At 36.9% G+C, this 13,500-nt stretch overlaps 1 protein-coding gene across 1 annotated transcript in view; it reads right to left on the bottom strand.

Annotated features, from left to right (window-relative positions):
• AQP9 (aquaporin 9) overlaps positions 1-12,378 on the bottom strand; it is a 45,148-nt gene extending 32,770 nt beyond the window's left edge. Inside the window, exon 1 of the mRNA XM_025999445.2 lies at positions 11,864-12,378. Coding sequence (XP_025855230.1) covers positions 11,864-11,974 — 111 coding nt within the window. The 5' untranslated portion in view covers positions 11,975-12,378. The remainder of the gene's footprint in view (positions 1-11,863) is intronic.
• Positions 12,379-13,500: the final 1,122 nt, after the last annotated feature.

Raw genomic sequence — 13,500 nt, 5'->3', positions numbered from 1 at the left:
AAAGAATGAATCTTGCCATTTGCAACAATGTGGGTGGATCTAAAGAGTATAATGTTAAGCAAAATAAATCGGAGTATAATGTTAAGCAAAATAAATCAGAGAAAGACAAATGCTGTATGATTTCACTCATATGTAGAATTTAAGAAACAAAGAACAAATAAAGAAAGGAAAAATAGAGACAAACCAAGAAACAGACTCTTAACTCTAGAGCACAGACTGGTGGTTACCAGAGGGGAGATGGATGGGGAGGTGAGAGAAATAGGTGAAGGGGATTAAGAGTACACTCATCTTGATGAGCACTGAGTAATATATAGAATTGTTGAATCACTATCTTGTACCCCTGCAATCAATATAACACTGTATGTTAGCTACACTGGAATTAAAATTTTAAAAAGGGATTGTGGTGAAGTGAGTCTGGGAAGATCTATATATTCTATTCCCCACTTAGAGTTTATAGTGAACATTAAAAGCTCTGATAAGTCTTATTTGGACATATTTGGGAAAGTCAGTATATTTTCTTCCATACACCTTTATTTGTAATTCATGGAACAAGTGTTCTTTAGAACACATTTTGGGCAGCTCCCTAAAACACTTGGAAGGGAGAAATTCTGCTGAGTGAGCTCTTTTAGGGGGAGCAGGGGAGTGAAGAAAATATACATAAATTCGTAAGATTTTTTCAATTACAAAAGGTATGCAATAAGATCTAAGAAATTTGTCTCTTTTCTATCCCATATTTTGTATTTTTTTCTTCATGATAACGAGTATCAATACTTTCTGGTATATTCTGTCAAAGATTGTGTGTGTATATTTATATAAGTAGGAGTATTTTATACATACCATTTTCCTCCTGCTTTTTTAATTTAATAGATTAGTGAATTTTTTTCATATCAGCATATAAAAATTGGCCTCATTATCTTTCATGGCTACATAGGTGTCCACTGTAAAGAAGCACCTCAGTATCTTTAACTACTTACCTATTGATAGAGGCATAGGTGTTTTGGGAGATTTCCTCCAAAGAAAAACAAAACTTCTAAATAGAGACTAAGGCACATGGGCTGATTCTAGGCTGAGCAGGACTAGGCCCTCAGGTCTTTTGTGATGTTGGCTGGCCATGCCAGGACTGTGTATCTTAGCATGATCAGTTAATCTATCAAGAGGGGGGCATAATTTGCTGGTGTATTTTCTTTTAAAGCATTTGCTTTGCTTTGTGGATTCTGTGGGCTTAGCAATCCTACCACAGACATGAAATAAGGTGCCCACTAGATGTACGGGGTAGCCTTCATTGTTGGGCTGTTTTAGCATTTTGATCTGTTCTATCAGTTACCTCACTTTTGTGAGGCTTCTCTTTCTTATGATCCCTCACTTTATGTTGTATCTTTATCATAAGGCTGATGAGTAAAGAGGAACCAACTTCTGCTCTCATTTCTATGTTCTCCTTTCTTGTCAAGTAATGGGAACATGTTGCAATGGGCTTTGTGACTAAAGGAAAACCAACCAAGCCCACTCTGCAAAGTAGAAAACAAAAATACTTCCTCTTTGAAAGTCAATGAAAGTGGCAAGTTTTCTTAGTCAAAATTTAAATGCAGGGATCAAAAGCAGCGTTCTGTTTGGCAGAACTGTTTGGCTTTAGGAATCTGTAGCCTTTAGATCAGTGACCCAGAATTGACTTTTCTCCCCAAGTCCTTTGGAACTCTGAAATTTTCCGGGCTAGTCTGGCCCTTCATGTTCACTGCTGATAAGGGGAAGTCTACAGGAAAGTCCTCCTTCAGCTGATCCTGACTCAGGCTCTAAGGACTTGAAGGGAACCAGCTTCATTTTGAAGAAAGTATGGGATTTCCTAATCGTTCGTGGTCACACATCCCACACTTTTGGGAGAGTGCTCTTCAACAGGGCATGCACATTCATCAATCTTCCCTTTCCAATTTTCCACTTCACAATAATCATTTCTGGTTGGTGATATACCTGGGCAACCTAGCAGAAGCAAATGCAAACCTACTGTGGAAGAATAACCCCACAGTTCAGGCCATATAGAATTCCCACAGAGAGAAACAAACCTTCCTGAAGAGTTTATAATACAGATTTATGAAACACTAAAGGAAAGCATACTTTGTCAATGAGAGTTAATAGATAAAATAAGCAGGATCATTAGTTCCCTCCAAACTTGAGATGATAGAATAATCGTAAAATGCCATAAGTATATTAGGCTTTAGTGAGTTAAACAGATGAAAGAAATGAACATATAAGAAAGGCAATTTTTGAAAAGAATCGAATAGAACTTCTAGAAATGAAAATATATGAATGAAACTAAAGACTTAAAACATGAGTGTGTTAAACAAAAGTTTAAATACAACTGAGTAAGGAATTAGCAAACTGGAAGATAGGTTTGAGACAACTACATAAAATTCATCGTGGAGAGATTAAGAGATACAGATATGAGAGAATGGTGAAGAAAAAAGTGAGAGTCGGGCATATATGCACACATAATAGGAGTTCTAAAAGGAGAAAATAGAGAGACTAGGGGAAAAGCAAAGAATAAAGTTGAGAATTTTTTCCAGAATGGTAAAAAATTGTGACTCTTTAAATTCTGATAAACAATGAATCCTGAGTACTACAAATAAAATAAAATAACCCTTAGTCATATTGTAGTGAAATTTCAGGGGAAAAGAAAGAGAGACTCTTTTTGTTGTTGTTATTTTTATAATTTTAAAAGTTTCAGTATAGTTGACATGCAATTAGTTTCAGGTGTATGACATAGTGATTCAACTTCTCTATAGGTTGTGCTATGCTCACTGCTACCATGTGTCACCATACAACACTATTGCAGTACCACTGACTATATTCCCTGTGCTGTACTTTCAGCCTCGTGACTTATTCATTCCATAACTGGAAGCCTGTATCTCCCACTCCCCTTCACTCATTTTGTCCACCCCCTTCCCTCCCCTTTGGCAACCATCAGTTTGTCCTCTGTATCTATAGGTCTGATTCTGCTTTCTATTTATTCATTCATTTGTTATGTTTTTTAGACTCCACATTTGAGTAAAATTATATGGTATTTGTCTTTCTCAGTCTGATTTATTTCATTTAGCATAACTTCGAAGTCTGTTCCATGTTGTTAAAAAAGGCAAAATATCATTCTTTTCTAAGGCTGAGTATTTCTCTGTGTGTGTACTACATAAAAAAGAGAGCCTCTTAATAGTAACCTGAGAAATTTAGATTAAGAACAAAAGTTAGATGAACAACAGACTTGTCAACAGCAACAAGAGACATGGAAATGAGATCTATAAAATGTCAAGCAAAACCAATCATCAACCTAAAATTTATCAGCTAATCATTGAAACATGAGAGTGTAATAAAAACAAACTTAGGCAAACAAGGACAAAGTTTATCTGTCACACACCCTTCCTGAAAAATTTCTAAAGTTTTTTTAGGGTTGCCTGGATGGCTCAGCGGTTGAGCATCTGCCTTTGACCCAGGGCATGATTCCAGAGTTCTGGGATCGAGCCCCATGTCGGGCTCCCTGAAAGGAGCCTGCCTATGTCTCTACCTTCTCTCTGTGTCTCTCATGAATAAATAAATAAAATCTTTTTTAAAAAAAAGTTTTTTTACTGCACAAAGAGGAAATTGCAACTAAAACAGATGCATGTATGTAGGAATAATTAGCAAATAAGCTGATAAATGATACTAAATTTAAATAAGTGATCCCTATTAAATACACCAATAATAAAAATTATGAGGATAAGATTTAAAAATCGGACAAAAATGATGTGTAAGACGGAGTGGTTGATTACAATCAGGATTTTTTTAAAATTTCCTGTTGTTCAGAAGTAAAGAAATATTGACTCACTTTAAACTTTGTTAATTCAAAAACGTATTCAAGAATACATTTTTTAAAATGTAAAGGTAAATACTTAGAAAGAACATAGGAGAAAAGGGAGAAATAAAGCTGATTAACTCAATGAAACAATGTAAGAAAGGTCAAAGCAGAAACTACTGGGTGAAAACAAAGAAACCATATTAAATTTAGAAATAAAACAACACCACAGTTACAGTAGAGATATTAAAAGCCATATGTAAATACCCTAAAAAATTTCAGAATTATTGCTTTCACCTTATTGATTTTGAAAATATTAGCAGGTTTGAAAAACTACATTTGAAAATACAAATGAAGTACAGTTTCCTAGGAAAAAATAGAAATTGCTAAAATGTAAGAATAGAGAATCTAAATTAGACATAACTTTTAGAGAAATCTTGCACACACTTCTCTCTGTCTTACTCTCTCCCTCCCTTTTTTCTCTCCCTTTTTTTTTTCCAGTACATATGGTAAGTAATCTTCAAAAAATAGCTAATACTTATTTTATGCAAAGTGTTTTAGAAAATATAAAAAGAGAAAGAACATTTCATTGATGTTAATATAATCTCAGTGATAAAACTAGACAAAAGACAACATAATAAAAAGAAATTATAGTTCAAATCCTTAATAAAACATCGCAAACTAAATGCTGCATGATTAGTGGGAATTCATCTCTGGAATGTAAGGATGATTAAATGCTAAAAATATTTGTCAGTGTAATTTTCTTTGTCAACAGATAAAAGAAAAACCCATATGCTTATCTCAATAAATATAGAAGAGATATTTTTAAAAAATTCAATAATCATCCGTGGTGAAAGTTTTAGTAAATGAAGAATAGACAGGAATTTCCTTACTCCAATCAAGAATGTTTCCAAAAGCCTACAGGAGCTATCACACTTAATAGTAAAATATGAGAAGCAGGTTCTTTAAAGTTGGGAATAAACCAAGAATGCTACAATTATAGCTTCTAATAACCTTGTGCTAGAGAGGTTTGTAATAAGAAATTAAACATTTAAGGCTAAGGAAGAAAGAAAATAAAAGTTCTCATACTCTCAGGGAAAAAATTGTCCATACTAGGTACAGTCCAGTAGAACATTTTGCAGTGAGAGGTAAGTTCCATATCCACGCTGTCCAATGTAGCCAGAAGCCATATATGGGTCTTAAGCACTCAGACTGGGACTAGTAAAACTGAAGAAAAAAATTTCATTTTATTTAAGTTAATTTTCATTTAAGTGCCCATGTATGGCTCGTGGCTATCATATTTGACAGTCCTGATCTATATAGACTATCCAAAATAATCTATCAATTTGCTTGCATAATTAGAGAGTTACCGAGTTTGCTGAATACAAGATCAACACACACAAATCGATGCTGCTCCTAAACCCTGGCAATCACCAAAATGTAATTTGTTTTAGAAAATATAATTTCAAAATGTACTGTTCACAATAGTAATAACAATCACAAAGTACCTAGAAATATATCAAACAAATGATACATATTACTTATATCAAGTAAATTATAAAACCTAAAAATAAGTTTGAAAAGCAGACCTATTAAGAAAGAGCTACATCATGTTCATGGATGGAAGATTCAATATTTTAAAGGTATCAGTTCTATCTAGAATAATATAGCAATTTAGTGCAATTCCAGTCAAAATGTCTACAGGGTATTTATGGAACTTGATAAACTGATCCCAAAATTCATGTGAAAGAATAGAGGGCTAAAAATATCTATGACAATACTGAAAACATAAGGAAGAAAAATATCAGATAACAAAAATAATTTAGAAAGTAATTATAACAAAAATATATGGCATTGGTGCTGGTTTGGACAGAGAAATCAATAGAACTCAATCAAGTCTAGGCCTAGGCATACAACCGCATTTATATATGAACTGATATATGATCTCTATCTAACTATAAATGATGTCATCACAATTAATAGAAGTAGAACAGACTGTCAAAAATGTTACTGGAACAACTGGCTCTCCTACCAGATGAAGAGCACCTACTCTACATCATACACCACAATAAATTCTAACGATTTAAAGACTTAAATATCAAAAGCAGGACATTAAACTATACAATAAGGAAACACAAAATATCTCTACTGTCTGGATTTTGAAAAATACCAGTATCCTATTACAACTAATATGAAAAATTTTTAAACGCAGAGGATATGAACAGGCCATTTTCAGAAGAGGAAATTTAAAGGTTCAGTAAACATGAAAAGATGGTCAACTGCATGAAGAATTCATTAAAATTACTGGTGAAATTCTATTTGTTACATGTCAAGTGGGCAAACTCTGAAAGCGGGATAATATCAAGAGTCGGAGAGTACGTGGAAAATGGGAACTCACAGGTTGCTGATGGTACTGGGTATAGTGTATGCTCAATAAACGTTAACCCCTTTTGTTGTGTAAATTTAAAACCACTTCAGAGAGCAATTTTGCAATATACTTGAGATTGAAAATGCCCATGCCCTTGGGCCACCAAACTCACTCCTAAGTGTACATTCAGAAGAAACTGGAAAACACATGTGCAAGAAGACATGTACTAAGACGTTCATTGCAGCAGTGTTGGTCAGAGTGACAAACTGCAAACCACCTAACAGTTCACAAGGGGAATGGATCGATAAACTCACGGCACTATGGAACTAAAATGAATTACCCACGTTTACATGTCTCCAAACAGATAAATCTCAGGAGTGTATTTGGAGAAAAATTTCCAGATGTAGAAGGTATACAAACTAGGAACCCATGTATGTACATTTTTAAAGCATACAAAACAGTAATATATATATTGATTCAGGCAACAGTAGTAAAAGCTCAAAAGCATACGTGAGAATGATAATTCCAGCATGGTGAAGGAGAAGCAGGGATCTATTTGGCTCTAATCCCAGCTCCGCCACACACTTGCCTGTTGGCAAGTTGCTTGATTGTACTAAGCCTTCATTTCATCATTGTAAAATGAGAACAATTGCCTTACCTCCTGAGATTTTTCCAGAATTAAAGAGTGTCTGGGTATAGTGTATGCTCAGTAAATGTTAACCCCTTTTGTTGTCTTTTGCCCTCATCACATCACCACACTGGAAGGGAAAGAACCTCCTGCTTCGGGCCCTCCCACCCCCGAGGAAGGCACAGGGCAAGAGCGCACACAGAACCCTCTGTGTTTAGCTCTTCCACATGTTCCTATTTAGAAGCTGGGACTTTCTTAAAGTAATGAAACACCCCAGGACAGAAGCACAAATCCACCAGAAGCTGAGAAGTAAACATAAATCATAAGTAAATAATAAGAATCAGGGGGGATTGACTGTGCAAGTTCTCTCTGATGTTCTACTGCGGTGGAAAAAGCATGCGACAAAATTCTGTGAGCTTGTGGGTCTGTTTCCTCATCTGAAAGACACAGGGCTGAGACTGCAGAGACCACTTCATTCAAAGCCAGTGCATGAGAGCCTGAGGACACAGATTCCTCCACTGCTCCCGCAGATGTGCCATTTGTGGCCAGAATCTATCAGGCACTGCTGCCAGCAGAGGCTTCGTCCAATCACCTGTTGGCAGACGGACAGCTCTCGCTCAGTGGGACCCTCATCCTGGACGTCCTGCGGTGGAGTGAGGCAGTGAGCCAGACCAAGCAGAGAGAAATCAGAGAAAGGGCAAGTGACTGCTGAGTCAGAAAGCAAGAGAAGTTACAGTGTCTCCTTATGACCACTGCTTGTGGGTCCTTTGCTCTGAGCCACAGGGTGGTCTCAAAGAGAACCCAGAAAATAGAAGCCCTAAAAGAAACACAGTGCAATGCATGGTCCGTGTATTCATTATGAACCTGAAGATGTGACTGAACCTAGTGTCACAACAGGTTTGAGTGTGTTTTTTGGTACTGAAGTGGTCCCTAAACTTTATGCTGATAGACCTTCTATAAAGTTTCCCTGCCATGATCATGTCCCTTCTATACAATCATCTTTTGACACTTTTAGTGTCTAACATATTTTATTTTAGACTATAAAATGAGTAAGCTTCTCTTGGGCTTTCCCATGAAAGGAGCTAATTTTCATCAAACAGTAGTGCATTAGGAATAAATGAAATCAAATATCAAGCCCAGCTCTTGCATCTTGCATTCATAGTCTGGGTGACCTTGGGTAAACCCCTTAGTTATGTTATACCTGTTTCTCCATCTGGCAAAATGGAGTTGATCTCTCTCTCTCTCTCTCTCTCTCTCTCTCTCTCTCTCTCTCTCTCTCCCAGGAAAGATATAAATACAAAAATAAACAAGAACCTATATGAGACTTGCAACAACACAGAGGGATCTACAGAGTATAATGCTAAGCAAAATAAGTCCATTACAGAAGGACAAACACCTCATTATTTCACTCATATGTGGAATTTAAGATACAAAACAAACAAAGAAAAAAGGAGAGAAACTAAAAAACAGACTCCTAACCCTAATTCTAGAGAACAGACTGGTGGTTACCAGAGGAGAAGTAGGTGGGGGCATGGGGGAAATAGGTGAAGTTGAAGATTAAGATCACATTTATCATGATGAGCTCTGAGTAATGTATAGAACAGTTGAATCACTATATGGTACACCTGAAACAAATATAACTGTATATTAACTGTACTGGAATCTAGAAAAAAGAATCAATATGAGAAAGCACTCTATGCCTTTTGGAGGAAAAGGACAGTGGAGACCAAGGACAAGTGCATGCTTAAGGCAGGACACCTGGGTTCCACACAGATTCAAAGGACACACAATTGCATCAACCTATGCCTCAGCTTCCCCACCAAAAAGAAGGGCCAGCAGCATCTCAGAGCCCTCCCACTAGTACCTGTAAATTCTAAATATGTAGCAATACAAAACATCCTGAATTATGCCCTGCAAAGCACTTTTTTTTTCTAAAAAAAAAAAAAAGAGAGAGAACTAGCTTATTTTAAGAATTTTCCTATTTTAATCTAAATGCTAATCATATATTATTTTGTTTCAAAAGCTATCCAGTCTGGAATAGACCCACTCCAAGATCTGAGCACACCTTGTAGTAATCATTTTAAAGCCCCAGAATCTCTATAGTCAGCGTATCTGAGACCGCTCCAAGAAGAGAATGACAAACTCAGTACCTTGGCAAGGTGGGAAGTTTGGTCATGAAGTCATGGAGGAAGGCAAGAGCAAATACGGAAAACACTGTAGGGGCTGACATTTCTCATGTACCACCCATCCCACTTCCTCCTTCCCTCCTGCACTGCCCACTGCCCTGTGCCCTCCATATCCTGTGTCTAGGTCTCTGCTCATTTTATCTCCCTTCAAGGCAAAGATCTAGGCTTTTATAGCAAAGGTGAAAAGGCCTACCCATCCCATCCCACAAGCTCAAATTGGAACTAGTTCATAGGCTTAGAACTCAATTATTACTGTTTTTAGTTGTAGTTTAAAGAGAATTTTTCATGAACTTTAATGTGACCAATGGGCCTTATCAGTCATTTACATCATGGTGTAAATGAGTTGAAGATGCTTCTCCAGGGGTGCCTGGGTGGCTCAGCTGGTTAACTGTCTGCTGCCTTCAGCTCAAGTCATGATCCCTGGGTCTTGGGATCGAGCCCCATGTGGGGCTTCCTGCTTAGCAGGGAGCTTGCTTCTCCCTCTCCCTCTGCTGCTTCCTCCGCTTGTGCACTCTCGCTTTCTCTGTCAAGTAAATAAATACAACCTTAAAAAAAAAAAAGATGCTTCTCCTAAGAGCAAGTTTTTTTTTTATTTTTTAATTTTTTTATTTTTTTATTTTTTATTTTTTTATTTTCTAAGAGCAAGTTTTGAGAGGAGGGAAAATGGCTCCAGACTCCCAACATCTGGGGGAGAAGCCAATTTTGAAGGACTGATGAGTCCTATTATATCCTGTGTCATCTTCTTTATATTCCTTTTTGCCTGTGCCTTATCAACATGCAAAGCTTTTTACAACACAAAGCAATGCAAAGTGCACATTTTCTAATAAAGCAGAAACAATTGCTTTGGCTAATAGTTGAGCAAAACCATGAAGGTTAATTGGTTAAAAAAATATTGTGTTTGTGCAAAAACGTCCTTTCTATATCCCCCAAGCCTCAATAAAAAGATTATAGTCACAATTATGGAGTCTATCAGAGTTGGCTTTAAAAAAATAAATGTAGAGTGTAGATGGAAATGAAACACTTAGGCAATTATTGGCTTTCACCAGAAGATACAAAGTTTAATTTTCAACATACAGTATGAAGATATTTCTTTAGCTCTCACCTTAAATACTAGAGGAAGTAGACATGCTACTGGTTGGATGAGTAGAATGGTGAATGGCTGAAAGCAACTTTTATTTACTCAAGACGGAGGGGATGGCATTATGAAACAGCTTCACATTAAGAAATAAAGGAGGTTTTAACCTTTTCAATTGCAAAATGGATGTTTAGTTCACTTCCTCCTCTGTTTTCTGCAGGACACTGTGGATCATAACTGAATTTGCTTTACTTCTCTGCACCATAGGTCACTGTATTGCTGAATTGAGTCTGTGAGGACATCCACTCTCCTCACTGGGACCAAATTGTCAAGTAACATGACCCCAGAGTTCTTGTCTCACTGAAGGTGATTTTTCAGTTAAGCACTGACTTAGATCAGAAAAATCATGGGCTTTTATTCTCTCTCTTTTCCTTCAAATTACCCATCTCATCTGCATTTTTACTCAAGTGAATGAGGACGGTCAAGAAAAGTTTGTCCGTACTGAAAATACTGGAGTGAATCCAGTAAAAAGAGGCTCTCAGAGACCAGAAAACTTATGACTCTCTCTCAATTTACACTAATTCAAATTTTTGAGTTTACATTTGTTTCTTGATCTTGGCTTATTCCCCTAAATTATTATGTATTTAAAAAAACAGAGAATTTTTTTTGAGATAGAGCTGACATAATAACATTACATTAGCTTCAGGTGTCCAACATAATGATTCAATATTTGTATATACTGCAAAATGATCACCACAATAAGTCTAATTAATATTTATCACCACATAGTTAACTTTTTTCTCCTGATAACAATCTTTAAAGATCTACTCTCTTAGCAGCTTTTAAGCATGCAATACAGTGTTATTAACTATAGTCATTGTGCTGCACTTTACTAAAGAACTTTTAATGTTCAAAATTTATGTACAAGAAAAATAAAATTATTAATATCTGAAGTAGGAAATCTTTGAGCAGGTTTATTTATTTTTTTAAGGCAAGTTAAAATCAGTAGTTGTTGCATATGAGAATACTTGAACATTTCATTTTCTGCTCACAAATGGTCTGGCTCCAGCTAAAGACTCAGCATCCAAAGAATGCTATAATGTGCAATAGGATGAAAGCCTAGAGCCCATGCCACCTAAGTAAACTGTCCAGTCTTTCATTAATAGCTGTGCAATTCCCTGGGCAAAATTCTTGAATAATTCTTAGAATCAGTCCTTCCTTTATATATAAGGTCCTTGTAACTGAACATAAATTAGTGGGGGAAAATCATGAAAACCAAAGGTGGATGGTTGAAGAATACATATTTTTACCTCTACCTAGTGCAATTTCTAATTTACTAAAGGTCAAGCTATCTAAAAACACAATCCTTGCCAAGGACTTGTAATACTGAGTTGTTTCTTGACATTCATATTTATTGACTGCCAATCCTTATTTTAAAGGACTGAATCTTCTCAACGTTCATGGGAAACAAACAGGGTATAAATAAATTAATTAATGAGAAAAATTTCTCATTGATTTTGAAATCAAAGCCAGCTCAGAGTCTGAGTAAATCTCTGGAATGAAGAAAGTAGTTTACTCCCCTTCTCCCACCCCCATCAACTCTTGTGAATAAATGAAATGAAAAAATGAAAACCAAACCTGAGGCCAGTAAATAGCCAAAGAGCCTGGAAGTAACGTGCTCTTTCCTGGAAGAGATGAATCTAGTGACAAGCTTAAAGAAAACAAAACAAAACTATCCGCCACCAGCTACACAGAAAGAGAGGTACAATTGGGTCAGAATTCAGGAAATACTCACGATCATTATGAAGGTGCCCAAGAACTCAGAGATTGTTTCTTTAGCTAAGCTGCTCTTCAAGACCAGCCTCTGCTTGAGACTTTTCCCCTTTCGCCCCTTCCCAGGTTGCATCGTGGGGCTTCTCCAAGGACCACTCTCTCCACCACAATCTGCTTCTTCTGGTCTGTACTTCACTCGCACGTGAAAATGGAAGTTTTGACAACTGCTCACAGATTCCTGGAGATGTCCGGTGAGATTCTCTGACTGTACAAACGCTGTCCCAATTAGAGCCCGTGACTTAATCCTCTTCTGGTGAAATTCATCCCCTGTTCACTGTTGTTTATCTGACTTAGCGAGTTAGAACCTGAAATCCCAAAAACGATTCTTTTTGTGCCTGCCTGATAGATTAATCATTACCTTTATTCTCAAGGTATTTTTTTCTCTGTTGGTTTTTGTTTTTTGTTTTTTTTTTTTTCCAAGAGATGAGAAAAGAGATGTTGTGCTGGTTGTATTGCCAAACCACAGCGATGGGCAATGGTCCAGAAGAGATTTGCATGTTACACAATTGCAGGCTTCTGATTTTTTTTTTCCCTATTCAGAAGTGGGTGGTTGGGGTGTAGTTTGGGATTATCAAATCAGGTATATATACATCCAGTGTAAACATTCTCTTCTGAAGAAACTTTTCATGCACACTGGAGAATATACAGATGTGTTGTTCTGCAAGATTAATTAAACACTCTTGTTTTCTTCCAATATCATTTCAGCAATTTAATGACACCTCCCTAAGGGTGGTTAAAAACAACCGCATCCATTCTAGAGATGGAGATACTAACATACAAAGAGACCATTGCAAGCTTCACTTTGCAAGACTTTAGGACAGGATGGATCTCCTCCTTGGTTACTGTAGCTGGGCTTCATCTACTGAGGACAGATTGGGATCCACGAATCAGAATGATGGAGAAAGCAACCTGTTGACTTTCTTCTGAAGAAGCGTTCCAGTTTGAAAACCAAGTTACTCCCCTTCACTTATCATGAAATAAATATTTAAGCAAAATACAGAGAAAATAAACAATAGCGGCTTGAAACTCTATACTGCTTGAAGATCACTGAGCCAGAAAGAGAGACCCCAGTTAAGTGAGAAAGGGATTAAACACACTTCAAGAAGCTTTCTAGGTTGTATCATTTAAGTTTGATTAATTAACATCCTTGCAGGCAACACACTGTTTAGGACTAGCATGTCATGTCAAGTATTTGAGCCTTGCTTCTCAAAACTAGTTCGTTTGAAGAAACAGAATCCAGCAGTTGTTTCTGAATACCAAGGCCGTTCCCTGGAATCAGTACCCACGCTTTGTGCTTCCTCCCAATCCTCCCACAGAGAAGCCAGTTCTGTTTCAGGCTTCTCCCCCTTTGCAGGAGGCCTAGTCATTTCCAGCTGAAGAGGCAGACAAGAAGGGAGGGAGAAAAGATCTGGAGAGAACAGCTGTTGATAGCCCAAGTATAGAAGGAGATACCTAATCTATAGATGCAATATAGAGTTTAGGCCTAAAGAAATTCTTACTTGCCAGAGGGAACACCATTGCAGAGCCAGGATAAGAACCCAACATTTTGACTTTAACTATTGGTTAAGTTATCATGGATACCATTGTCTAGAAGGGTTA

The sequence above is a fragment of the Vulpes vulpes genome, chromosome 15, assembly GCF_048418805.1.
Source record: "Vulpes vulpes isolate BD-2025 chromosome 15, VulVul3, whole genome shotgun sequence".
NCBI lineage: Eukaryota > Metazoa > Chordata > Mammalia > Carnivora > Canidae > Vulpes > Vulpes vulpes.
Note: the sequence above shows the minus strand (reverse complement) of the source record. Positions and strands in the feature narration are given on the sequence as shown.